The sequence below is a fragment of the Molossus molossus genome, unplaced genomic scaffold (assembly GCF_014108415.1).
Source record: "Molossus molossus isolate mMolMol1 unplaced genomic scaffold, mMolMol1.p scaffold_m16_p_10, whole genome shotgun sequence".
Classification (NCBI taxonomy): Eukaryota; Metazoa; Chordata; class Mammalia; order Chiroptera; family Molossidae; genus Molossus; species Molossus molossus.
In genome coordinates this window covers 39,248,052-39,275,260 of record NW_023425345.1, presented here as the reverse complement: position 1 = coordinate 39,275,260, position 27,209 = coordinate 39,248,052, and the positions used below count along the sequence as shown (strand labels likewise).

At 36.3% G+C, this 27,209-nt stretch overlaps 1 protein-coding gene across 2 annotated transcripts in view; it reads left to right on the top strand.

Moving 5' to 3' along the window:
* IPO8 (importin 8) overlaps positions 1–27,209 on the top strand; it is a 63,065-nt gene that overhangs the window by 11,788 nt on the left and 24,068 nt on the right. Inside the window, exons 3-17 of one of the 2 annotated variants that reach the window (XM_036251803.1) lie at positions 1,310–1,466; positions 2,012–2,170; positions 3,178–3,334; positions 7,247–7,336; positions 8,511–8,605; positions 9,224–9,308; positions 11,983–12,117; positions 13,946–14,045; positions 17,010–17,086; positions 17,538–17,654; positions 18,078–18,167; positions 19,823–19,988; positions 21,356–21,516; positions 22,544–22,669; positions 25,224–25,290. In XM_036251803.1, the coding sequence (XP_036107696.1) occupies positions 1,310–1,466; positions 2,012–2,170; positions 3,178–3,334; positions 7,247–7,336; positions 8,511–8,605; positions 9,224–9,308; positions 11,983–12,117; positions 13,946–14,045; positions 17,010–17,086; positions 17,538–17,654; positions 18,078–18,167; positions 19,823–19,988; positions 21,356–21,516; positions 22,544–22,669; positions 25,224–25,290 (1,782 nt within the window). The remainder of the gene's footprint in view (positions 1–1,309; positions 1,467–2,011; positions 2,171–3,177; positions 3,335–7,246; positions 7,337–8,510; positions 8,606–9,223; positions 9,309–11,982; positions 12,118–13,945; positions 14,046–17,009; positions 17,087–17,537; positions 17,655–18,077; positions 18,168–19,822; positions 19,989–21,355; positions 21,517–22,543; positions 22,670–25,223; positions 25,291–27,209) is intronic. The other variant, XM_036251804.1, reaches the window with a different exon arrangement.

Below are 27,209 nucleotides of genomic sequence, written 5' to 3'. Positions count from 1 at the left end.
TTTGTTTGCATTATAAACCCCAAGGGGGTAGGCATAGTGCCATTTTGTATTAGCATCTAATATCTGATGTACGAACAAATGCTTGTAAGTACTTAGTTTAATGTTACCGTACTGCTACCGCAGAATTTTTAACTTTTTTAAATGTTGTGCTTTGTTCTCATTTTCTTTTCTTTTTTTCATTTTAAATCTTTTTTTTTATCCTCACCCGAGGATATTTTTCCATTTTTTGTACAGATAGAGTGGAAGGGAGAGAGAGGAAGAGAGAGAGAGAGAGAAACATCGATGTGAAGGGACACATCGAGTGGCTGCCACCCACACGACCAACCAGGGCCGGGGACAAACTGCAACCGAAGTACGTGCCCTTAGTGGGAACCGAACCCAGGTCTCTCCGGACCGCAGGCCGACGCTCTAACCGCTGAGCCAAACCGGCCAGGGCTCATTTTTTAATTTTTCAATTACAGTTGACATACTTGAATGCATTAGTTTCAGGTGTACACCCCAGTGATTAGACATTGCATAACTTATTAAGTAATTTAGTCTAGTGAAGTCTATAAAAGTTTTTGAATTTCTGACCTGTCATTTCAAGGCCATGGACTTGGATTTAGCATGGTCTTTGTAGCTCTCCTGAGGTGTTTTTGTGGGTATGTGGGAGTGTCCAGGATTTAGGCAGATATTTTATTCTTTATAACAGTTATTCAGTGTTTGTTTGTACCGAACTACCATAGTTTACTTAAACACATTGATGATAATAGACATTTCCTTTATTGATCCTTTTTGTTGTTATAGAGGCAATGCCAAAATGCGCATCGTTGGATACGTATCTCTGGATACTCGTGGGAATATTTCCATAGAATAAATGACAAGGAATGAAAATGCTAAGTCGATTGATCTTAAAGATGTTACCATTTAGAGTTTTCAATCTTACCACCAAGTTGCTGTTTTTTTTTTTAATCAACAGTGCATTAGAATGATAGTTTTCCTATATGGTCATACAACCACTATAATCCCTATAGAACTAGTCTTGAAAATAAAAAGTATTCTTCAGACAACAAAGATACACATGGTAAAATCATGGACTTATTTATAATTCAGTCACTAAATGCTGTTAATTTTATAACTAAAAAATATTTTTATTATGGGGCACCATACAAGATTGTCTACAGAAAAGGCACACTGTAAGATTTATAACTATAAGATTTTCCATTTTTGCTGGCTGTCATGTTTAACATTGAAGGGTTTAGCCTTTCATGCTCTAAAGCTGAATTAAAGTCATCTTTTTGGTACTGCTACATTTTTTTCTCTAACTTAGCTGCCATTTACTTGAAGAACATGGTGACACAGTACTGGCCGGACCGAGAACCTCCACCGGGAGAAGCAATATTTCCATTCAATATTCATGAAAATGATCGCCAGCAAATACGTGATAACATTGTGGAAGGAATAATTCGGTCTCCAGATTTAGTGAGGTACATTATACTGTATTTATATGATTAGTGGTAGGAAGCACAAAATATATGGAGAGATTGGATTTAATCATCAGCCTCAAGTTTGGTTTTTTAAAGAGGTAAATTAATGAAGACGGTCACTCAAAGAATATTGTTCTATTTATTTGTCTTTGCGTTTGTAATCCTTTGCAATGTTTTGGGAAAGATTTAGTTGCTTTACATTGCCACAAAGAAGAGTTAAGGCAAAAATCGTACTGAATTAAAGTTGTATAAATCCCCGCTGTGTAAATAACTTATGTTCTTAGTTATGATCTCTTGACTTTTTCCTATCTGCTTTTCTTTTTCCTGACACAGGGAAATTGACTTCTGGGAGTTTTCACCTACCACTTTTCTTAACACTTGACCTATCTTTGTCCTCCCACTCCAGATATATAACTATATAATGTAGGTAAAAAGGAGTTAGAGTGCTTTTATGTAAAATATTAGAGGTCTTTGAAATCTGATATTTATTAACTACTTAAATTTTGAACCCCCCCCAACCTTCCAATCCCCCTTTCCCCTTATAGAGTCCAGTTAACAATGTGTCTCCGTGCCATCATTAAATACGATTTCCCTGGTCACTGGCCAGCAGTAGTCGACAAGATAGACTATTACTTGCAATCACAGAGCAGTGGAAGCTGGCTTGGCAGTTTATTATGTCTGTATCAACTGGTGAAGACATATGAGTAAGTTGATTTCCATTGGCCTGAAAATACCAGTCTTGTGTTACTCAGAAAGAATTAAATTGCATAGAGGGGTCTGCTGTGGGTGTTCTGGGAATCAGATTAATTTGGCGAATGGTGGTTAAGCACAGTGAAACATGTTTATTTACTACAGTTATTTAAAAAAACCTTTAATCTGCAAATGTACATTACTACTCTCTGAGGCAGTGATATGGTATGACAATGCAGTGCTTTTAAACTATTATTTGTTAGTTTCAGAGGACCATTAATAGCTTTCCTTAAAAACTTTGATATAGAGGTATCTTAACACACCATAATTAAGTACACCAAACATTTGACTTTTTGGATGCAAAATAGAAAATATTAGTTTCTTTGCTAGTGACTTTCTTTCCCTAAAAGTTGCCTGGGAGGTGGGAGATGATATCACATTTAATAGCATTGCTTTGTGGTTTCTAAGAGGATTGCTACTTGTGCATGTGAAATCCTTTAGTTCTTTGTTTTACAAATGAGTTAGTTCATACTCTGTAGAATTTTTAGAAGATATTTTAGATATGTAGCAATTGAAATGACCTAAGAACACGTAAGTTTGTCAACTATTTTAACTTCTTAATTTAGGATAGTTTAAGAAGGAATGTATTTCTCCACATTACTTGTTATTTAATAGGAATGTCTATTTAAACAGACATAGCAACTTGTATTTTATAGGAAGAATTGTGGTATGATGAAAATTAATTTAAGTAGTAGAAAAATTTATTTAGGAAAGTCGTAAAAAAGTATTGGATTCTTTTAAACTAGTCTAATTATTTCTAGTAAGATTTTTGGTATTCTGCCTAAAACAAGGATGTGCTCTTTTAAAGTTGATTCTAACAATCCAGACAGAAAATGTCAGTCAGTGGTTGGAATGTTTTTGTTTTGTTAGCTTTATATAGTTTAATATATATACACACTCATTATTTATAGTTCTTTTGCAAGGGGGAAATTATTTTTTCTTTTTGTCTTTGCTCATGTAGATATAAGAAAGCAGAGGAAAGAGAACCTCTTATAGCAGCAATGCAAATATTTCTGCCTCGTATTCAACAACAAATCATGCAGCTCCTTCCTGATTCCTCTCATTATTCTGTTTTACTACAGAAACAGATTCTGAAAATTTTTTATGCACTTGTTCAGGTAAGTTTCTGTTGCAGAAGATGAATATGGGCCTTGCTTTTTTGCCTCTGCCTGACACTTGGAAAGTGCTCAGTGTCAGTTATTGTTAAAAATTATTATATATTCTCATATATATTTCTTAAAAAATAATCCTTCTGAGAAAACAGGCTCACAGAAATTAACTTGATTGTCCAAAGTTATCTGAGTGGCAGAGCTGAGGTTCAGTGTTTGTATGCCCTTTACTCCAGTGTTTGAAGTGCTGGGTGTGGAAGAACCAGAGTGGTTAGCTGCCTGGAACCTGATGACGCGACTGATCCACAGCATTCTGCCTGCAGATTAGTTATGATTATAGGAGAAGAGGAAGGAAAAGAAGACACTCTGTCTTTATTAGGAAATCATACTGATGGTAGTTTGTTTGCATTTGACCTAATCTAGAGCTAACAAGGAAGATTCAATGCCTCATTTTCCTTAATTTAAAATACTTTCATTTTCTCCTATGGAAAACAGTATGGAGTTCCCTCAAAAAATTAAAAATGGAACTGCCATCTGACCCAGTGATCCCACTTCTAGGAATATACCCTAATTAGAATCCTGAAACACCAGTCAGAAAGACTATATGCACCCCTGTGTTTATAGCAGCACTATTTACAATTGCTAAGATCTGGAAACAGCCCAAGTGCCCATTAGTAGATGAGTGGATAAAAAAGCTGTGATGCATTTATATAATGGAATACTATGCAGCTGTAGAAAAGAAGGATCTATTACCCTTTGAGACAGCATGGAGAGACCTGGAGAGTATTATGCTAAGCAAAATAAGCCAGTCAAGGACCTGTATCATATGATCCTACTTATATGTAGAACCTAATGGACAAAATAAACTGACAAACAAAATAGATTCAGAGACATGGAAGCATGGAACAGACTGATGAATCTCAGAGGGAAGTTGGGGTGGGGGTGGGGAATAAGCCAAATAACTTATATGCATTTATGCATAACCATTGGACACAGACAACAGTGTGGTGAAGGCAGGAGGATGGGGTGGGAGTGAGGAAGAGTAATCAATGGGAGAAAAAGGGGACACCTATAATACTTTTTTTTTTTTTTTAATCCTTACTTAAGGACATTCTTTTTGCATTTATCTTTAGATAGAGCGGGAGGGAGAGAGGAAGAGAGAGAGAGAAGCATTGACGTGAAGGAGACACATCGAGTGGTTGCCACCCACATGACCCCAACTGGGGTGGGGACAAACCTCAACTGAGGTACGTGCCCTTAGCAGGAAATGAACCTGGGACTCTCTGGTTCACAGGCCGACACTCTAACTGCTGAGCCAAACCAGCCAGAGCGATATCTGTAATACTTTAAAGATAAAATAGTTTATTTTTCTTATCTGAAAGATAGACAGGTATTAATATGGGAATCTAAAAAGTAATTAGAAGATAAAGACAACAAAGTGTTTTAAATATAAAAAAAGTTAAAATTTAATCCTGAAAGACTTGGTAAATTATTTAGATCTGGGTGGAGGAAGGATAATTATTATGTCTAAACTATTTGATGAATGAATTAAACCTCAACACGCTTGGGAAGCAGGCCAGCGACCTTTTGGTGTATTGGACGATGCTCAGTCAATTGAGCCACACCAGACAGGGCTTCTTTTTCCTTTTTAAAGTAACAGGGAAGGCAGGTTTATGGTGCTTTTGCTTTTTTATTAAAGCACCGTTTACAGATTTTCCTCAGGAGAATCACTTTACTCTGCGGCAAATATTCAGTGAGATGTTTTGCCATTAGATATAGGAACATCCCATTTATTCAGAGGTCAGAGTTTCCTTTCCCATTGGGAGAAGTATAGCCGGGAATCAAGAAGTAAGACAGAGACTGATGAAATAATTACCCCAAAGCCTCTACTTCTACTTGAGCTAAGAGGGCAAAATCTAAAATTTTTTTCCTCAGAATATACAGCTAAAAAAAATGAAAAAAAAAAATTGATAAATCTCAACAATTTAAACCATTTTGGTAATCTTTTATATGCTACTAAAGTAGTATGCTTCCACTGAGTATCCTGGAAGCTAAGATCCAGAAGGCTTTAAGAGGTCTAATTAGTGATAATATAAGTAAATTGGGAAGAGGCAGAAATATTTATGTTTTGAAAAGTATGATGCAATTAAATTGACTTTGTCTAAGTAGCATTTATTAAATCTTGTGTACAGAGAGAGCATTTGGGTATTTTATATGTACTTTACAACTTAGTTTGTCCAAAAGTGAATTCATGCCCTGGCTGGGTGGCTCAGTTGGTAGGATCATTCATTGGTCTGTACACCAAAAAGGTTGCGAGTTAGATCCCTGGTTGGGGTGAGTATAGGAGGCAACCAATCGATGTTTCTCTCTCACATCAATGTTTCTCTCTCGATCTCGCTCTCCCTCTCTCCCTCTCATACTTCCTCTGTCTCTAAAATCATTAAACATAACCTTGGGTGGGGATAAAAAAAGAAAACTCAACTCATTGTCCCTTTCCCACAACCCTCAGCCTGCTCCTCCTCTGTTCGCTCTCTCAAGCCCAGACTCCCCATTGCACTCAGAGTGTGAACAACTTTTTTTTTTTTTTATCCTCACCAGAGGACATTTTTGCATTTATCTTCAGATAGAGTGGGAAGGAGAGAGAGAAGCATCGATGTGAGAGAGACACATTGACTGGTTGCCACCCACACAACCCCAACCGGGGCCAGGGACAAACTGCAACCAAGGTACATGCCCTTAGTGGGAACCAAACCCCAAGACTCTCCGGTTTCTGGACCGATGCTCTAACCGCTGAGCCATACTGGCCAGGGCGAGTGTGAACTTCTTGACATGGCCTATAAACCCCTTCATCTCTCCACCTTATTGACCTTTCTCACCTTTGTGCTTTACACTGTAGCCATACTGAAATTCTTTCAGCTTCATGAATAGGTCATGCACTCTCTCACTTCTGAGCCTTTGCAATACTGTTTCTAGTGGGAGCACTCTGCTTCTCCTTATACCCTGGACAGTTTGTGCTCTTTCTCGGGTCTCAGCTTGCATGTCCTTCCAGAAAGTTGTTCCTGATCTACTAGGCTGGATTAGGTGGTCCTCTTGTGTGCCTTTGTCAATATTGTACTGCTCTCATCTGTACACTGTATACACACTATAATGTAATCCCTTGTTTATATATGCTTTTCCCTAAGCAGAGTGAGGACAGAGACTATGTCTCCTACTTGTCATTATGTCCTTAGCATGTGGCAGGTTTGGGAATGCATGGATTCAGAGATGGTATTGCCTCACCTCCCTTCACTCAGTGCGGCAGGAGGGCCCCACAGTCATACAGTGGCCGCAGTATGATGCCGCGGTGAGGGGGAAGATGGCGGGAACAGTGTTCCTGGGGTGAAGATTTTCATTAGAGGGTCACAATGAGTTCTCACCACAAAATAGGTAATTATGTGAGGTGACAGAGGTGTTAACAAATCTTATTGTGGCAATCATTTCTCAATATATACATGTATCAGGTCATCACATTGTGTACCTTAAATACACACACAATGTTATATGTCAATTATATCAATAAAGTTGGGGAAAAAGTGGTTGAAATGAAAAGTTTGACAAAGAGATAAATGGTAAAAATCACTTATCTGGAATTGAGGCTGAATAACCTCACTGTATTAATGTTTTGTTTTTTTTTTCATTTAAAAGAGTGGCTCAGAGGAAACAATTCATGGCATGTATACATCTAGTTTTTAAAGTTTTAATTTGCATACATACATTTATAGGTCTATTTTAAATTAAATTTTAGGCTGAACTAGATGAAATCACTGTTTTTGTGGTCAGATGTTAGCTGTTTCATGTATTTCAACCTTCCAGTAGAGTGAGTTTGCCGATGTTTCCGGAGGGAGGGGTCACTGCTTGACGGTGATGTCATTTTGTTTGCAGTACGCGTTGCCTCTTCAGCTGGTCAGCCACCAAACCATGACCACGTGGATGGAGATCTTCCGAACTGTGATCGACCGGACAGTTCCTCCTGTAAGAAAGCTTCTGTTCCTAAGAAAAATGGGGAAAATGCGTGTTTGGGATATTTGTGGTAGACTGATTTATGATCTTAGCCTATTTAGGAAAAATTTTATTGTAGGAAAAGTAATAATACATACTCATTTTGGGAATGTTCAGGTAAGCAAAACTAATAAAATAACTATATTTAATCCTACTAAAATGATAAACTTTTAAAAAAATTGGTACTTAGTCCTCTAGTTTTCTGTGTCTATATACAACCATATTTTATTTATAAAAATGGTATATGTAGGTACTGTTTTGAAATTTATTTTTCAGTTAAAAATCTTTTATAAATATCTTTTATGATTATGAATATTTTTATACTCTATTGTTTTTGTTGAATGGTTCATTTGTTGGACGTTTAGGTTGTTTAAGTTTTTTAGTGTTTTAACCATAAAGATGTAGTTAAAATTTTGTACACATACATGATTATTTTCTTTGGATAGACTCTTAGAAGGGTTTAAGGCTTTGCCAGATCTTGCAGAGTACTCTCCAGAAACATTGCCCTGGCTTATACTTTAATAAGCAGTGACAGAATATTTTGCATAAAATTCTAAGTATGCCAGTTTGATAGGTGAAAGGTGGTGTTTCTTTTGTCAATAACTATTTATCAATAACAATGATAAGTAGTTTACTTATCAAATTAAATAACTAATCAGATTAAATTAAAATGTATCAGGTATCTTAAGATTTAAGCTTGTCTTCGAATGAGCAGTAGTTTTTCTCTTATTCGTATCTTAGGGCAAATTTTATTTAAGTTGAATTTATGTACATAAATGCATAGAACTTATTGAGCAGCTCAGTGAATTTTGGCAAACACACTGATGTTGCTCTCATCCAGATCAAGATACAGGGCCTTTCTGTCATCCCAGTTCCCTCAAGTGACATGGTATTTTGTATTTGTTTTCTACTTATTTGGGCCTTTGGAAGATAGGAGGTAAGTGTGAACAGCAGCGTTGGTTAGTTGAAATTTACTTTGCTTATTTAATTTTTACTTAACATTCTATAAGAAGGAATTTGCTTTTGTATGGCAATCTAAATTCATAATTAATATTACTGAATCTATAGCAAGATTTGTTCTGCCTGTATTATTTACATAAACTTTTTGTTATGCAGAAGTTTAATCTGGGTGTTTTTGTCCTCTTAGGAGACTATGCAAATTGATGAGGATGACAGACCAGAACTAGTCTGGTGGAAGTGTAAGAAGTGGGCACTGCATATTGTAGCTCGTCTTTTTGAAAGGTAATTCTGCTTATTAGATTTACCATCTTACGGTCAATGTCTCAGTATTGGATATAATAAGATTGGATAGGTCCCTTGAGGGTCCACAGTATATGGTTACTTGTCTTTATTGCCATAGAGGGCAAACATTCACCCTCTGTTTTAAAGTAGTCTTGATTGTGATCATTGACTTTGAGGTCATATGAGGGGCTCCATCTTTTCTGAATCTTTCTATTTTTCTATAAAAAGAATGGGAAAATTACATTGTTTAGTTTATTGGAAGTATCCAGGAATTGTACAAGAAGGTGTTTCACCATTCAGTTCCATAGGAAAGTTAGTCAAATTTAATTATAGAGGCATTCATTGAAAAAATGTTAGATATATTTTTATTTGTAATATTTACCCTTTAGGAGATCTTTATTAATTAAGTAGCCAGAAGTTTCTGACTGAAATTTTAAGTTTGACTCAGAGTCAAAGTGTAGCTTAAGATTTCGTTTTTGGGGCTTGTGGAAAGAAGGGAAATTGTTAGTTTTCTGCCGCAATAGAATATATCTTTCAACAAGGGGCTATATTTAAACTAGTGAACATGCTTGTTTTTAAAATTCACGGTATTTAAACATTTTCTCTTTGTATTTTAAGATATGGAAGCCCAGGAAATGTCACAAAAGAATACTTTGAATTTTCTGAATTCTTTTTGAAAACCTATGCAGTGGGAATTCAGCAGGTAATAAACATATGCTTTTTAATTAGAAATAGGTAAGTCATTTCTATCTATTTACGAGTAGGTTGCAAACATATTAATACATTACATATTTATAGGGAATGAAATGGCAGCTCTGGGAATTTAATACAGTGCAGTTAGTTTTAGAACCAGTGGCTGAAGGCAGCTACCACAACACGTGCCCTTCTAGACATCTAGATGCTGGACTCAAACCTTTTTTTTTTTATTCTCACCCGAGGACATTTTTCCATTTTTTGTTCAGGTAGAGTGGGAGGGAGAGAGAGGAACAGAGAGAGAGAGAGAAACATTGATGTGAAAGGAACACATCGAGTGGCTGCCACCCACACAACCGACCAGGGCCGGGGACAAACTGCAACTGAGGTACGCGCCCTAAGCGGGAACCGAACCCAGGTCTCTCAGGACCGCAGGCCAAAGCTCTAACCGCTGAGCCAAACCGGCCAGGGCTGGACTCAAACCTTTTAAGTTTGTTGATACTAGTGCAGTCACCAGAATTAGATTGGATTCTTCTATTAACTTGCTGATCTCGCATGAATTCCTTACCCTGTATTTCTTTGAGCCTCACCTCTTTGTTCCAAGCTTTTATATTATAAGCATTAATGGAATACAAATTGATCTATTTTGAGAGGAGTTGAGCTCAGAAGTTCAGAATTTCAGCTGAGAACTTAACATTTTTTATGGAAGTTTGGGAACCATTTCTATGCAGTGAAAATTAGGTGTTCTTGAGAAATAATCTAGGTTGATATTAATATTTAAAAAACTACACGGCAAATGGACATGAAAATTGGTTGATATGTATTACCATTTGAATCATGATATTTTTGTTTGTATTTCAACAAATAAAATTTAATAACTATTGAGGACTGTCTGTTTGTACCATATTGAGGAAGCTAGGATTGATCAGATACAGTAAGAGGCTTTAATGATACAGAGGGTGTTTCTAGATTTTTATAAATTTATGCCTATTAGTCTTTTTTTTTTTTTTAATCTTAGACTGAACTTTAGTCTTTTTTATTGTAAATGATATCAAACCTGTCATCTGAGATGGAATGCTTTCTTTTATAGATTATTTTGTCTAGTATCATTTTATGGATTAACATTTGTTAAGGGTACCTTGCAACAGTTCAGGAAAGCTATGGCTGTAATTTTCTCATAAATTATTTTGTTGGCCCTTGAGAATCTGTAGGGAAAATTAGTGAATAATGAATAAAATGATCTGTTCAAGCTATTCACTATGGATACCAGCATAATTAGGAAGCTGGTCAGCTTTGTCTTCTGCTCTTTCCATTGCAATTAAATTTATTAAACTTCCTAAAGTTGATGCCCTCTTGAGTATGTTCAGTAGAGTTTTTCCAGTGTCACATAGATGTGTGTGTGTATCTGTCTGTATACACATACATTTACTTTTTTTTTTCTTTATTGATTTTAGAGAGAGAGGAAGGGAGAGGGAGAGAGAGAGAGAGAAACGTCAATGAGAGAGAACATCAATTGGCCGCTTCCTTTATGCCCCCCTCTGGGGGTTGGGCCCACAACCTGGGCATGTGCCCTGACTGGGAATTGTACTGGTGACCTCTTGGTGTATGGATCGATGCTCAACCACTGAGCCACACCTGCCAGGCAAAAACTGTTCTCTTTATGTCCCATCTGCCTCCACCTCCACTTGGTATGAGCCACAGCTGTATCAGGAAGAACCTGTTCAACAGCACCCATTGATTGCATTGCTTATAAGCTAAAGACTGCGTGGGTGATGGCAGGACTTCTGACAAGTTTTAGAAACCTGAATTTTACATAACCTGGCCTGAATTTATAAATTCTGTACATGTTTTGAAAGAACCCTTTTTATTCATTCACCAGTTCATTTATAAGCTTGCTATAGTGAAGAGCTCTGGAGACCAGGACTTAGAAGTCTTGGATTTTGTTTTGTCACCTCTGACTGGGGTCCTTGGGACAGTCATGGCTGCTTTGGGCATGGCTGCTTTCTTATAAACAGTTTCTCTCTCTGTCTAATCACTGAAAAATAACTTCTGAGTTTTGTGTTATGTTTATAAGAAATTTCTGTAGGCTGAGATTCTAAAATAAAATTCTTCCATATTTTCTTCTAGGAATTTTATGCTTTCATCTTTTTGTTGTTGAAAAATTTTCCCATCTGGAATTTATTTTGGTATGAGGTTTAGTTAGGGAACCAACTTCTTTTTTTTTCAGAGGGCTACTCAATTGTCCAAATGCTATTTTTTGGATAACTTACCGTTTCCCTTCCTGTTTGAAATGCACCTTTATCAAATTCTAAAATCTGTGGTGTCTCTTGCTGTGTGGTTGTTTTCAGTGTTCATTTAGGCAAGTCTGTTGTTTTTAACAGGAATCTTAATTTACTTAAAGAGCTAGTATGTGGAATAGAATGTAGACTTACTCTGAGTAGTTCCACAGGTTAGAAGTAGGACAAATGCCTGGAAATGACAGTGAGACACCATTCCAATATAACACAGACCTGTCTAATAATTAAAACTGCCCATGAGCTTTCCCACAAAGTATTGACTTTCTTAAACATATATTAGTTTTTATCTTTATGCATTCTGGGTTTTAGGTCATGTCTAAAATGCCCCTCCCTTGATCTTAAAATTGTACATGTTCTCCTATATTTTCTCCTCCTGCTTTTCTATAGGTACTACTAAAAATTTTAGACCAATATAGACAAAAAGAATACATAGCCCCTCGTGTTCTGCAGCAAGCATTCAACTATCTCAACCAAGGGGTGGTTCATTCTGTAACGTGGAAGCAGATGAAGCCGCACATACAGGTCAGTGTCAGAGAGCACTATTCTTGGGTTAAATAAGATTTTCTAGACAAATTAAGTGTTACTCATTTTATATTTTGTATGGAATATAGTTTTTATTCCTTTAATAATTACAAATGGTTGCAGTCTTATATCTGATGTAAAGGGCTTGGAAATTTAAGTATTTCAGAAGAGCAAGAACTTCAAGTTTTATGAGTTGGAATACTTTGATTCATTTGCTTTAGCTTAATTGTTTACTTAAAGATAGAATTCCACGTTGTTATTTAATTAGAGAACAAGTGAGAATGAAAAATTATGGGCCATTAGTAAATTCTTATTTGCATGCAGATAATTTTGGGTAATTCAACAGTGTCATTAACCAATTTTTTTTTTCTTCTTAACACTAAATTCTGCAATCTCTAAGATGGTATCTAAAAAGGAAAATAAATTATTTTTCTTTGCCTTTGGTGTCTAGGATGGAATTTGTTTAGTGTTATTACAGGTCTTAACAAATATAATATGTTTTGCATTGTTTTCTGTGGACATCTTGATAACATTAGCCTAATCTCCTTGATCAAAGAAGGATCATTTCTTTGAATTAATAGATACTGATTTCATTTTATTTACTGCTTTCCTGTAAAGTAAGGGTGAGCTGCACTAGTATTTTTCCTACTTGATGCCTTTGGCCTTAAGTTTACATAGCTATAATGTAGGAATAAGAAACTCTGATCCTTAGGCTGAATTTTTTTCTCTTAGAAATATTTAACTTATTTTAGAGATAGTCCTGTTTTTGTTTTTGTTTTTAATCCTCACCGGAGGAGGAAAGGGGAAAGGGGACAGGGAGAGAGGAGACAGAGAAACATTGATGTGAGAGAGAAACATTGATCAGTTGCCTTCCTGTGCACCCCAGCTGGGGATCGAACCCACAACCTAGATATGTACTCTGCCCGGAAATCAAACCTGTCACCTTTTGGTGTATGAGATGACGCTCCAGCCAATTGAGCCGCACCAGCCAGGGCGAGATGGTTCTGTTTTTACATATGTAAGTGTTAGAGCACAAAAGGGCTTAGTGGAGCGTAGCACAGCGTACATACAGATGTGGTTTTTTCTTTCCCCCATGAAACCTGCAGTTGTAGAGTAGGAAATCAGGTTTTTGAAAATGGAAGAAGAAAAGAAAATTTTAATATTGTTGATACATTGACATTTAGAACCAAAATGGAAATGTAAAAATGTTCACAAAAGAAATATATAGTAAATGTAACCTTTGCTTGATGTTTATTTCTCCTTAAAAAGTCAAGGCATGCTTAGTACTGATTTGTTAGTAAAACCTATTATCCTTGCTGTTGCATCAAAGAATAGCATTTACATTCATCTCTTTCTCTGTATCATTTTTTTTATTTTTATCCTCACCTGAGGACATTTTTCGATATTTTGTTCAGATAGAGTGGGAGAGAGGGAGAGAGAGAGAAACATCGATGTGAAAGGGACACATCGAGTGGTTGCCACCCACACGACCAACCAGGGCCGGGGACAAACTGCAATCGAGGTACGTGCCCTTAGCGGGAACCGAACCCGGGTCTCTCCGGACCGCAGGCCGACGCTCTTTCCGCTGAGCCAAACTGGCCAGGGCTCTTTCTCTGTATCTTTAATCAATTGTTGTTTAAAAACAATCTTATGTTTAACCCCCCCCCCCCTTCTTTCCTGCTTTCACCTTAGCCATTGCAAGCTAAACAGAAAGATTCATAAAACAGTTTGGAACACCAACACCGTAAAGGCAGTCAATACACACATTATGAGTATTGTCCAAATTTGAGTAGCCTATACCCATTTGTTTTGTTTTTTTCCTTCTTAGAATATCTCTGAAGATGTGATTTTCTCTGTAATGTGTTATAAAGATGAAGATGAGGAGCTGTGGCAAGAAGATCCATATGAGTACATAAGGATGAAATTTGGTAATCGAGATGATTTTATTTCTCATTAGTTCCTGAATACTAAAGTAACATGACTAAATGTATTTTTTAAAGAGACTTTATTACTTTGTTAAAGAGGACTTTACATGATAACCTTTGAAACTCATGAGAGTGTGGTGTTCTCTTGAACCAGTGAACTAGAGGCCTTTGGGTGTGGGAGAAGAACAGCTGCTTTATTTATGCATCTTATGGGGCTGAAGCAGTCATGGAGCCGGCTATATATAACCTTTTCTGTTGTGATGCTGATCTGCTGGGACCATCCTTTTCTGAGCCTTTTGGGACACCCATTTGTAAATTGGGTTGTGCTCAGTCTGGGAGAGAGCCTTTGAATTTCTGCGTATTTTAAGAGCACCCAAATTAGTTTGCCTCCTTATCCTAGAGACTAAGTATTCCACAAGGGAACGAGATTATCTATAGCGACCCCACTGTGTGGCCTAGTTCTCTGGGGGTGGGGTGGGGTCCTTTTAGCTTGGATTTTCCTGGAAGCTTTTGTACTGTATAGATTGCATGAGTTCATTTCCTTTTTTCTCCAGTTTGAATTAATTGCTTCATGGAATACTCAGGTACTTCACATAGCAAAATGTTATTTGTGTGCTCCTATTTCTCCCACAGCTTAGAGCTATCTGAAGGCAGGTGCTTTATCTTACTTATTTGCTTTATTTTGCATTTTCCATTCCTTCTACATCTCTACATTCCTCTATTAGTGTTTGGCTCTGGTATGTCTTCAACAAATGTTGAAGTAAATAATTGATAAAACTGTGACAGCGCAGTGCTTTCCCTTGTTGGACCAGTTCTCTCTGGCTACTTGAGATAAACCTGCTGGTACAGATGCTGGCTTGTTTTTACTGTGCTTTGTGTTAGTATTGTTTGAGGCAGTAAGTGAGGAAGTGCCTCTTCTCTTAGAGACAGTATGGGGGTGGGAGGGTGGGGAAAGCAGATGAATGAGAAACGATGTTTACCATCTGCTTTATCCCTCCATTCTACCTTCTCCTTTTAAAATCATTACACATGGGCATGGTTTTTCCTCTTCCTAGTCTGAGTTTTCCTCAGAGCAGAGTGATTAGCCAGTCTTCTGTCTTTTTCAGTACATTCTTTTAATGTTTAGCTTTTCTATAATACCTGTGTTTTTTGTAATGTGCAGAGTATTTGTTCAGCTTTCAGAACGCTACCATTATTTCACTTATTCTTCACATCAAATAAAATAGTATCTCAGTTTTTCTTTTTAAAGTAAATGCAAATACAGAGCAGTTTTTATTATTTATTTATTTATTTAAAAATTCTCACCCAAGGACATTTTTCCATTCTTTTGTTCAGATAGAATAGGAGGGAGAGGAAGAGAAAGAGAGAGAAACATCGACATGAAAGGTACACATCGAGTGGCTGCCACCCGCACAACCCAACCAGGGCCGGGGACAAACTGCAATCGAGGTACACGCCCTTAGCGGGAACTGAACCCAGGTCTCTCTGGACCGCAGGCTGATGCTCCAAGCGCTGAGCCAAACCGGCCAGGGCAATAGTATCTCAGTTTTTAGAAATAAAATAATTAAGAGCTGTAAGTGTTGACAGAATTTACATTTTATTGATTAAAAGAGAATATGGATAATTCAAGACTAGCTGAAGTGCTTTTTCCTTAACCATTTCCTTCTGTGAACCAAAATGCAATGGCTGTCATTTGATACGAATATTTTACTTGGGAATGACTGCAAGGAAGAATAATTATGGAATTGGTTTTCTTTTTATATTTTTGTCACTTGCAATTGTTTATATGAACAAAACATTCCTATTTAAAGGTATTGACTGATATCATTAGTAAATTTGTTAGATTTGGTATAGAATACAAGAGCTCAGGCTTTGATGTGAAGGCAGCTTGGATGTGAATGCTGGCCGGGTCACTTGTGTGACTGTGGGCAAATCACTCAGTGTCTCTGAGATGAGATGTTTTCAGCTGTAGAGTGGGCAATGACAATCGTGCTGGCTAGATTAAGGGGGATAATACACATAACTAATTATTTAACAGCTTAGTATGGCATACTACATACTGTCAAAATCTTAGATAGTGCCTGGCACACAAATGTTAGTTCCTATTATTATGTTGTGTTAATATTTTGAGGCAAAGACTTAGATTTGGTTTTATTTTTATATTAAATATGCATATATCAGATACTTCTCAAATTTTCATATTCTTATATAAAATTGCCTATTCTGAAATTTTCATGTAGTTATGTGATGTGTTTTACATATGTGTATGTATATCCCATGAATACCTGCTGACCTTCCTGTTGACAGAGCCAAGCACCATCCAGCAGTCCTCAAGACTTTTACACTTGCTATTTCCTCTGCTTGGGGAGCTCTATCTTTAGATTTTCATGTAGCATCTCCCTCATTCGTTCAGTGTCTGCTTGTTACCTTAATGGAGAATTACACAGGCTCACCGACACCCTATTTAAACCAGCACTTCATGCGCTCTCTCTCTGTTTCTCTTTACCCTGTTGTACGCTTGTCTCAGCATGACCTATTACATGTATGTGTGTGTATGTGTATGTTTCTTACTATCACCTTGTAAAACTCCATGAACCATTTTTGTTTGATCTTTGTGTCCCCAGAGCCCACAATAGTACCTGGCACATAGTAAGCACTAAATAAATTTTTACTGTTTTTTGATAGAGATACAGTGCTTTTCCTGTCCTCTGTGAAACAGATATGCCTAAAATGTATTGCTTTCTTTTATATGATTGTTTAAAAAGACAACCTGTAGAATTTGGTATATACTTTTTGTGCATGAAAATATTGATGCTATATCCTTATCCTTAGCTTTTTTAATTCTGCAAACCAGTGTCATATGTAGACTGTTTTATTCTTGATTTTGGAATAGGGATTAATCAGGTTTAAAATCTATAGTAAGTAATTGTATTTTTACTAACGTGGTTTAACCTTTTAATATCTTAGATATTTTTGAAGATTATGCTTCTCCTACCACAGCAGCCCAGACTCTCTTATATACTGCTGCAAAGAAAAGAAAAGAGGTACATAGTTATTTTTTCCCCTTAAATATGTTTTTTATTGATTTTGGAGAGAGAGAAACGTTGATTGGCATTCTCCTGCACACCCCTCACTGGGGATTGAGCCTACAACCTGGCCATGTGCCCAGACCAGGGATCGAACCGGCAACCACTCAGTGCATGGGTTGACTCTCAGCTAAGCCACACTAGCTAGTGCCATAGTTGTTCTTTTTAATTGTGTTGATTTGATACTCTAATATAACCCTAGTATTTGAAAAATTGTATTATTAGTCACTTTAAGAATACTTTCCTGTCCTAGTAAGGGTAAAGGGTTATTTTGTTTTCTGAATCATAACTGCTTGATAAAACAGAATAAAATGGCTTTAATTTTTAAAATTTTGCATCTTATATAAATAGAACAATAGTTGTGCAAGGAAAGCTAATGTAGACTAAAATGGGTTTTCTATTTCTTTAGGTGCTGCCCAAAATGATGGCATTCTGTTATCAAATCCTCACAGACCCGAACTTTGACCCTAGAAAGAAAGATGGAGCCCTACATGTCATTGGTTCCCTAGCTGATATTTTATTGAAGGTTAAGTTACTTAAAAAATAAAAGAAATTTAATTTACTTAGAATGAAGCACAGGCAAATGAGAGAAAATGAAAGTTATGGATAATTTAAAAGTGGTGACTGCTTCTGCATAATTGAGTTGACTGTAAATATTTCTGTCACCTGTTGCTTTAGTTAAAAAGAACATTTGACTTTTTTGTTTGTCAGTCTTTCAGTATGAAACTGTATAAAAAAAGAATATGAAATGACTTCGTTTCTACAAAAATCATTCAATATCAAATTATATTTAAGGTACTATTTTTGTCTTGTTTTAAAACATGCAATGTGTAAATCAAGTAGTTTTACAAAATTGTAAATAGAAGTATATTAAGTGTAAGTCATGATGTGATTTTTACATATGAAAAAGACATTGATAAGTTGAAAGTTAATTTTTATTTCCTAACAGAAGAGTTTATTCAAGGACCAAATGGAGTTGTTGCTGCAGAATCATGTATTTCCACTATTATTGTCTAATCTGGGATATCTTCGAGCTAGAGTAAGTTTTCCATATTTCCATTATGTATCTTAAAATCTTCATTTGTAAGATAATTATTGAACTAAATATTTTGGATAAATTGACACATATTGAGCCAAAATGAATAAAGAACAAATTAGTTTTTTAAAATCCAAAATAAAGGGATTTGTGGATTTTAATTCCAGCTGTTTTCATTTTTTACCCCAGTCTTCTTCCTGCATATGCAAAACATACAGTGAGAGGGATAATGTTGCAGCAATGGTACAATGTAAATTCATACACTGGTTGATCTTCAGTGTCCAAAAACAGCATGAAATTCTAGTTTGGCTGAAAACTTGATTATGATTTCCAGTGTATTAGGTGGATATGCCTTAGTAAAGTGGAGAAGATAATAATCTGTATAAATTTGTGTTCTAAGTGTGTATCACTTCTGGAATCAATATATTTTATGGAGAAATAAAAATAGAACTTTAATTCAAGAGCCTAGTATTTATAATCATTTCAACACAAAAAAAATTTCTTGCTAAACACAACATATGTTAATAAATGCCTTATATGTACATTCTAAAATATTTTATAAACAGAAGCTAATCATCCCTGGAGGAATATTTGGGCAAATGTGGATTAGAGATGTCAGGGGCGCACAAGTATTTTTATAGGTAGGCTGCTGTCTTTGAGAGATGTATAAATTATAATTTTATTGATGGAAGTTTTTAGTAGTTAAAATTAAGTACTGTTGATTGTGTTTTATGCACATAGAGAATTGAAAAAAGCAATAAAATGATTCTGTGGTCTAATAGTTTAAAATTTGGTAATCTATGCAAGGTTTAAATACTTTGTACCTTTTTTTTTTTTTTTTTCTTTTATCCTCACCCGAGGACATTTTTCCATTTTTTTTTGGTACAGCTAGAGTGGGAGGGAGAGAGAGGAAGGGAGAGAGAGAGAGAAACATCGACGTGAAGGGACACATCGAGTGGCTGCCACCCGCATGACCAACCAGGGCCGGGGACAAACTGCAACCGAGGTACGTGCCCTTAGCGGGAACCGAACCCGGGTCTCTCAGGACCACAGGCCGACGCTCTAACCGCTGAACCAAACTGGCCAGGGCAAATACTTTGTACCTTTTATGAATGAGAAAAAGTTTGCTATAGTATAAGGGAAAATGTTTCATTTGTTTGCTGTAAAAGCCAGAAAATTAATGTTAAACATTGGTTTGTAGTAGCTTTTATGTATAAATAATAAATTAGTTATGAATCATAATATTTATTACAAGCATAAACAGAACTTTTTTTTTATTAGGCATGTTCTCTGAATTTATTCAGTTTTTCAATACATGGCTGACAAACTTGAAGCCAATTCAAGCACAGGGGCTAAAATCTATATTTGAAATAGGGCGGACTTTTTTCCTCAGAGACACTTAAATTTGGTTGTTTTCTTTTTCCTATGAAAATTCTATTGCATATAGGTGATTTAGAAGTAAACTGCCTTTTTAAAAAAAATAAAATAAAACAAGTGGGAAATCCAGAAGTTAACTAAGGCTTATATGCCACCCTTCAAAAAGCAAATATTACTTGGTAGAATTAATGATATTTTTCTTGGTGAGAAATTATGGGTGACATTATTACAGAATGCCATAATCCTAATAGTTCTCTATTTACTTTCTTCATATACCTTAGTCCTGTTGGGTACTTCATGCATTTAGTTCTTTGAAGTTTCATAATGAGCTCAATCTAAGAAATGCAGTTGAACTAGCGAAGAAGAGCTTGATTGAAGATAAGGAGATGCCCGTGAAAGTTGAAGCTGCACTTGCTCTTCAGTCATTAATTTCTAACCAGACACAAGGTAAAGTCAGCAATACCTCTTAGAAAGTTTGTTTGTTTATTTATTTTTGGATATGGTCTTCTCAAATAGTTTTCTTCATTTCCTTCCCTAATAAGGTTGATTGTGTAAGTCTTAAGATTTTGAGTTTGGATTTCAGAGCCCCACCCCCCTCACCCTGAATTTTGTTTTTTACCTCCCCTTCCCCACCCGAGGCGGAGGCTCCCTCTTCCCCTCCTTCTGCTGCCCCCCCCCACCACTGCCTGTAACTTTTTTTTACCCTTTTTAGGTGTTCCTTTTGACTGGTTTCCAGAAAAATTTTAGATTAGGGAATAAATTGATAATTACTGGGCATATGGTAGACTGAGAATGAAGAGACCTAGTGTCTAGTTTCGATTATGCTACTAATTTGCCATGTAAACCTGGGCAGTGCACATGGTTTGTTAAGTCTTAGATATCCATACATTTAAGTGTAGGGGATTGGATTAGATGTCTTCAAGATTCCTTTCAACTCTAGGATTCTGTGGTTCTACTACTACTGAAAGTAGCAAGTAGTATTTCTAGTGAGTGATAACACAAATATCTCATTTGTTTGTTTAGAAGAATATTTTGTCCAAAGTTCAAATAAATCTTTCAAAGTAAACATTAACGTAGTTTACCTTATTCAACAATATTTTATTTATTTTTATTTTTTTATCCTCACCCGAAGATATTTTTCCATTTTTTGCACAGATAGAGTGGGAGGGAGAGAGAGGAAGGGAGAGAGAGAGAGAAACATCGATGTGAAAGGGACACATCGAGTGGCTGCCACCCGCACGACCAACCAGGGCCGGGGACAAACTGCAACCGAGGTACGTGCCCTTAGCGGGAACCGAACCCGGGTCTCTCCAGACCGCAGGCCGACGCTCCAACCGCTGAGCCAAACCGGCCAGGGCTCAACAATATTTTAAATGGTGGTCGGAATATTGTATAAGGATATGTGGGGAGGAGGGTGAATAGAGATGAGGTGGAGCAGGGAATGGACATCATCAGTATTGGGCCTACTTTCTTGTACATGGATTTTTATACTTGTATCCTGGTATATCCACGCTGTAGAAATCATGCTGATGACAGAGCATATGTGTAATTAAAATTTCTCAGTGAGAGCTGTTGGCATTTTGGGCAGGACGTTTCCTTTCTGTGCAGGACTGATTACTCTCTATATCACTCATGGGAATATTGATATATCGATGAAGATTATTTTGGTACAGCTTTGTAACTTATTCACAACAGAACAAGTGCCTGTCTAGAACCTCTTACCCTGTGTCATTTTACCTCATGAGCAAGTTAATTTTTTTTATCACCTGCAAGTGGCAAATTTTTTAGTGATTTTGTTTGTTTTATTGCATTAGCTAAGGAATATATGAAACCACATGTGAGGCCTATTATGCAGGAGCTGCTGCACATTGTTAGAGAGACAGAAAATGATGATGTAACTAATGTCATCCAGAAGATGATATGTGAGTACAGTCAAGAAGTGGCCTCCATTGCTGTTGACATGACGCAACACTTGGTAAGATTGGGCAGAGTTTTATGTTTGTTTGGTATAAAGCTTTGAATAATGTAAATAAATTAAACTCCAAAATTTGGAGTTCAGTTTTATGTGTAGTTCTAATGTTAATATAAAAATGTTTGCTCTTCTAATTTTGACAATTAATTTCTATAGTTAATTAGATTTAAATATAATAGCATTTAAAATACTCTGTTTTCATCTAGAATATTCTGAGATTTTCTACTTATTTGCCTAAATGTGAGTCTTCTAAATGTTCACTTTTTGGACTTTGAATCTTGAAACTCATTTTCTTCAGTTTTAGGCAATTTCTTGTGTTACTACTTTGATGAAATTTTCCCTGCTATTTTTTTCTGTTCTATCGTTCTGATGTAGAATATTGGGCCAGGACTCAGTTTTTTATTTTCTTACCTTTCTCTCCTATCTTCCATGTTTGTTCTTTTTGTTTCATTTTCTAGTTGATTCCTTGACTTTGTCTTCTAAACCTTCTATCACATTTTTCATTTGAGTATTATTAGATTTCAGTTTTCTTAGATTTTGGATTTCTTTTTTTTATCCTCACCTGAGGACATTTTTGCATTTATCTTCAGATAGAGCAGGAGGGAGGGAGAGGGGGAAGAGAGAGAGAGAGAAATATCGATGTGAGAGAGACACATCAAGTGGTTGCCACCCACACAACCCCAACTGGGCCGGGAACCTTAGCAGGAACCGAACCCGGGACTCTACGATCTGCAGGCTGACGCTCTAACCGCTGTGCCAAACTGTCCAGTGCTGGATTTATTTGTTTAATGAGAACCAGAAGTTAAATAGTAGCTATCTGATTGTAATAGTTAATGTATATTCCACTGTAGTGACTAGGTAAGGAAAAAAAATGCCTATATTTAAAACATAACTTTTCTATCATTGATTCACTCAGCAAAATGCATAGCGTTGCTGACAATGCCGTGTGTGGCACTGTTCTTTTGCTAACTTACAATAGTGAGGGGTGGGTATCACTACTAATTGTTGAATTTATTTGTTATTTTCATAGGCCGAGATATTTGGCAAAGTTCTGCAGAGTGATGAGTATGAGGAAGTTGAAGACAAAACAGTAATGGCTATGGGAATTTTACATACCATTGATACTATCTTGACAGTTGTTGAAGATCATAAAGAGGTGGAATTTCTTTGTGTTGTATTTTGTCATTATAGTAAAATTAACTGAAATTTATGTGATCATTGGGCACAGATTTTAAAGTCTTGACTTTAATTTAAATTGCTATTTAGTTATGTTGCTAGATTTTAAAAATCCTCAAATTTTAAAGACACATTAAAATTATTGAGGGGAAATATTATATGTGGTTATAAAGTGTATACTATATCCCTTTGTTCTGAACTGAACTAAGTTCAGTACATCACATCTGCTATGTGACAGGCTAGGTTTTTAGGGAATACCAAATCGAATAAGACATGAGCTCTGTCTTCCAGAACTCCTAGTCTAGTCTTCTTGGTAGAAAGTGATAGCCATTCACAGTGGCAAATATTAAGTAATGGGACAGAATTCTGAGTAACAGGTATTGTGAGGATGGAAGGGAATAATAGCTTAAAACATCTTTTTTCCTAAACAGTTCCAGAACACCTTATATGTAGAACTTGCATTTTAAATGTGAAGAGGCCTGAGGAATCTCTCATCTAGCTTTCCCAAGTGTGTGTGCGGAGCAGGGGCAGTAATAGAATGAGCAGCAGGATTACTTTGAAAACAAAACAGCATTTTATAGTTTTGTTTTAATTTTTTACTCTTGATATTAAATTTACTTTGAATTTGAAATAAAGGTAAAGGAGCATATGAACTTACTGTGATTATCAAGGGAGGCAAGGGTTAAAACAGAGCACTAAAGCGTATCCAGCTTCTTACAGGTGAAGAACCTTAGACCCTTCAGCTAGGTGGCTCTACCAAGGTCATAGATCAGCGATTTTCAACCCGTTTTATCTCTTGCCTTCCATAAACTAATCACTCAAATTTGGTGGCACACCAAAAAATATATTTTTTGTTGATCTGACAAATAAATAGGTATAACTTTGATTCATTCACACTGGAAGGCTGCTGTCGTGGTGGCTGTTGTCATGTTTTTATTTGACAATCTAAGGGAAAAGAAGTCAGTGCCCCTGACTACATAGTCAGGTATTGCATGTTTTAAAAATTTTTGCAGCACACTGGTTGAAAATCCCTGTCCAAGATAATTAAGGGCAAAGCAAGAACCAGAATCTTGCCTCCTGATTGCCTGCCCTATGATTTTAAATTTTAGAAAAACAAACTTAGAAAAAAATAATTTTCTCAAAAGGGAAAATCACTTGTGTATGAATACACGTACAAATACTTCATGTGTGAAGAGCACAACTGAAAGTCTAAAACATCTTAAGCATATATAGTTTTGCTTAATGGTTTTAAATATATTGACAAATTTTTAAACTGGGAAATTTTGGATTATTTGAACTTTAAGACAGTAGTTTAAGCTGAATATTAAAGAATACTTGCAAAAGTTGAAATAGGATACTTAGATGAAAAATATAACCTATAATGGATTTTATTTTTTATTTTTAATTTTTTTTTTATTCTCACCCCAGGACATCTCTTTTTGATATTTTGTTCAGATAGAGTGGAAGGGAGAGAGAGAGAAACATCAACATGAAAGGGACACATCAAGTAGTTGTTACCCACACGACCCAATTAGGGCTGGGGACAAACTGCAACCAAGGTATGCACCCTTAGTGGGAACCGAACCCAGGTCTCTCCAGACTGCAGGCCAACGCTCTAACCGCTGAGCCAAACTGGCCAGGGCCCTATAATGGATTTTAATTTTTTTCTTTATTATTATTATTATTATTATTTTTTTTTAATCCTCATCCGAGGACATTTTTCCATTTTTTGTACAGACAGAGTAGGAGGGAGAGAGAGGAAGAGAGAGAGAGGGAAACATCGATGTGAAAGGGACACATCAAGTGGCTGCCACCCGCACGACCAACCAGGGCTGGGGACAAACTGCAACCGAGGTACATGCCCTTAGCGGGAACTGAACCCGGGTCTCTCCGGACCGCAGGCGGACGCTCTAACCGCTGAGCCAAACCGGCCAGGGCTTTTTCTTTATTATTATTAAAAAATTTTTTTGTCTTTATTGATTTTAGAGAGAGAGGACGGGAGAGGGAGAGAGAGATAGAAACATGGATGAGTGAGAATATTGATTGGCTGCCCCCTGCATGCCCCCCACTGGGGATCAGGCCCACAATCTGGGCATGTGTCCTGACTGGGAATCGAACTGGTGACCTCTTGGTGCATAGGTCGACGCTCAACCACTGAGCCACACCGGCCGGACTAATTTTTTCTTATTTAAAAAGTATTTAGTATAAACATATGTTGAAAATTCAAAAGGTGTGAAAAGGTATTCAGTGAAATTTCACCTTTTCATTCAGCTCCCTTGACATCTGATTCTCCTGTCAAGGAGGTAGCTAGTTCCTTTGCCACATTTTTTGTATCCTTCCAGTGATTTATCTATTATAATATTCAGGCAAAGAGTGAGTATGTGTATTTTTCTTTAATGAAAATGAAGTTAGAGAATTAATTTGTCAGCTTCTCTCAAAAAAGTCCTATTGGTGTTTTTATTAAGATAATATGAAATTTAAAGATTAGCTTAAGGGTTATGATGAATTTTAAACTGTTTAAAACTTGTCTTTAGGTTACTCAGCAGTTAGAGAATATCTGTCTACGGATCATTGATCTCGTTTTACAGAAACATGTCATTGGTAAGTTTAAAGGTTGAATAAAAATGTAAATTGAGAATTAGAAAAATTTGATGAACTTTCAGTGAGTTGTTAGCCCTTTAAATTCAAGATGATGGGTAATTTTGAGAAAGAGAAGATGGCATTCTCTTCAGTTTTTGGATATACTTTGTAATATCTGTATTTTCATTTAGAGAGAAATTTTAATACATCCAATGAAGAACTTTTGGTCTTAGAATTTTTAAAGCAGAGAATTTTAAGTTTTCGTTTTTAGAAACCAAGAACTGGGAAGAGGTTCAGGTGAGGTTACTTTAATCTGGGATTGAAAAATGTGAAGTGATGGGCATGTCTTATAAGAAGTGTACCAGGCTTTGCTTGTCTTCGGTATCACCTAACATTCTATCAATGGGACAGTTTTATATCCTATAATACAAAGCTTATTAAGTGGCAATTTGGAGTTAGTGATGCATTTAATATGTCTCAAACATTTTGAATTACTTCTAGTCCCATGTTTTTGGTAGAATTGTTTTCTAAAGAAAATCACTCCTTGATTTTCTCCCTGTCAGAATGTTGTACACGCTGTAACACCTTTGGTGTGTTAGTCCAGTTTTCCTAGTAACTTTATTAATGGGCTATGAAAGATTCAACATTTGATTATGTAGTGCTTATATATTAAATTGTAAATTAGTGGGACTTTGATGTAACAGCATATCAACATTTGAAGCTATTGGTACTTGAAACTCTATTAAGGAAAATTAGCCTCCAAATTTTAAGCTGGGAAGTCACTGGAATAACTAGAAAAGAATCACAGCTACGTGACATTTTAGGTTTTTGGTTATGTACATTAGAAATTGTGTGAAAATTGAAATGTTAGTATATTTAGCCACAAAACAACCAATATAATCTCAATTATGAAAGAAAAAATAATATACTTAAAATATATTTACAAAGGAAGGCAGAGAAGTTTTATTATCTTTGACTTGCTTACATCTAGAATGCAAATATTTGCATTTTTTCTAGGTAGCAGCAAGAATTATTTTATGATTACTCACCTATACTTTTCAGGATCTTGAAATATTACTGTCATTGGAGAAGTTGTTAAAATTGTGAAGGTGATAAGCTTAAAAAGAATGTATTCACCTAAGTCATATTTATGGAAGAGATTGTAACAAAAAATTCTCCATTTAAATTTAATCTTGAGGAAGAAAACTGTGAAGTAAGACAAAGGGACTTAGTTTATCCCAACCTTCTGTAATCTATATCAGCTATTTGATTTGAGCAATTACAACATGAGGATGTTAAGAAAATGAAAAGGGCATTTTTCTTGGGTGCAGTGGGCAGAGGAGAAAACCATGGTTCAAATTGCCTTTCCCTTCCTGAGTCCCAAGGTGATAGATGATCTCTCTTATGTTTTCAGCTGTGATGCATTTAATGTTAATGGCCCTTTTTGAACCAATATTTGGTCGTACAGGATCTCAGATAAAAAAATACTCTTCTGGAAGTTGTCATGGGTTGAATCTGTTATTCCAGTACCCCAACCATAGCAGTCTGACCATGTTTATGTCCAGCTCCATTAATACTCTTTCTCTTCCTCCTCTGCCTGTTTTGTTGCTAACTTACACATAAAGTTTTATTTATTAGACTCCATTTAGCCATTACTGCTTATATGCAGGAAGTCCAATTTATTAAAACCGTCCTACCCTAACAGTCTTCTTGACTGAGAATGATTGAAATAACTTCTGGACAATTTAAGCACACATGGAATATAGTGGAAGGATATTTGGTTGCTTACTGAATCAGAAGGCTGGAGTTGGGTGGAGCCAGCCAGGATTCTGCCGTAGAAGTTGTCTACTCACAGGGCCAGTGTGGGCCTTGTCAACACTGGTCCTAGACTGCTGCCCATCGCAGTCTGGACTCCAACACAGCCACACAAAATCATCTGT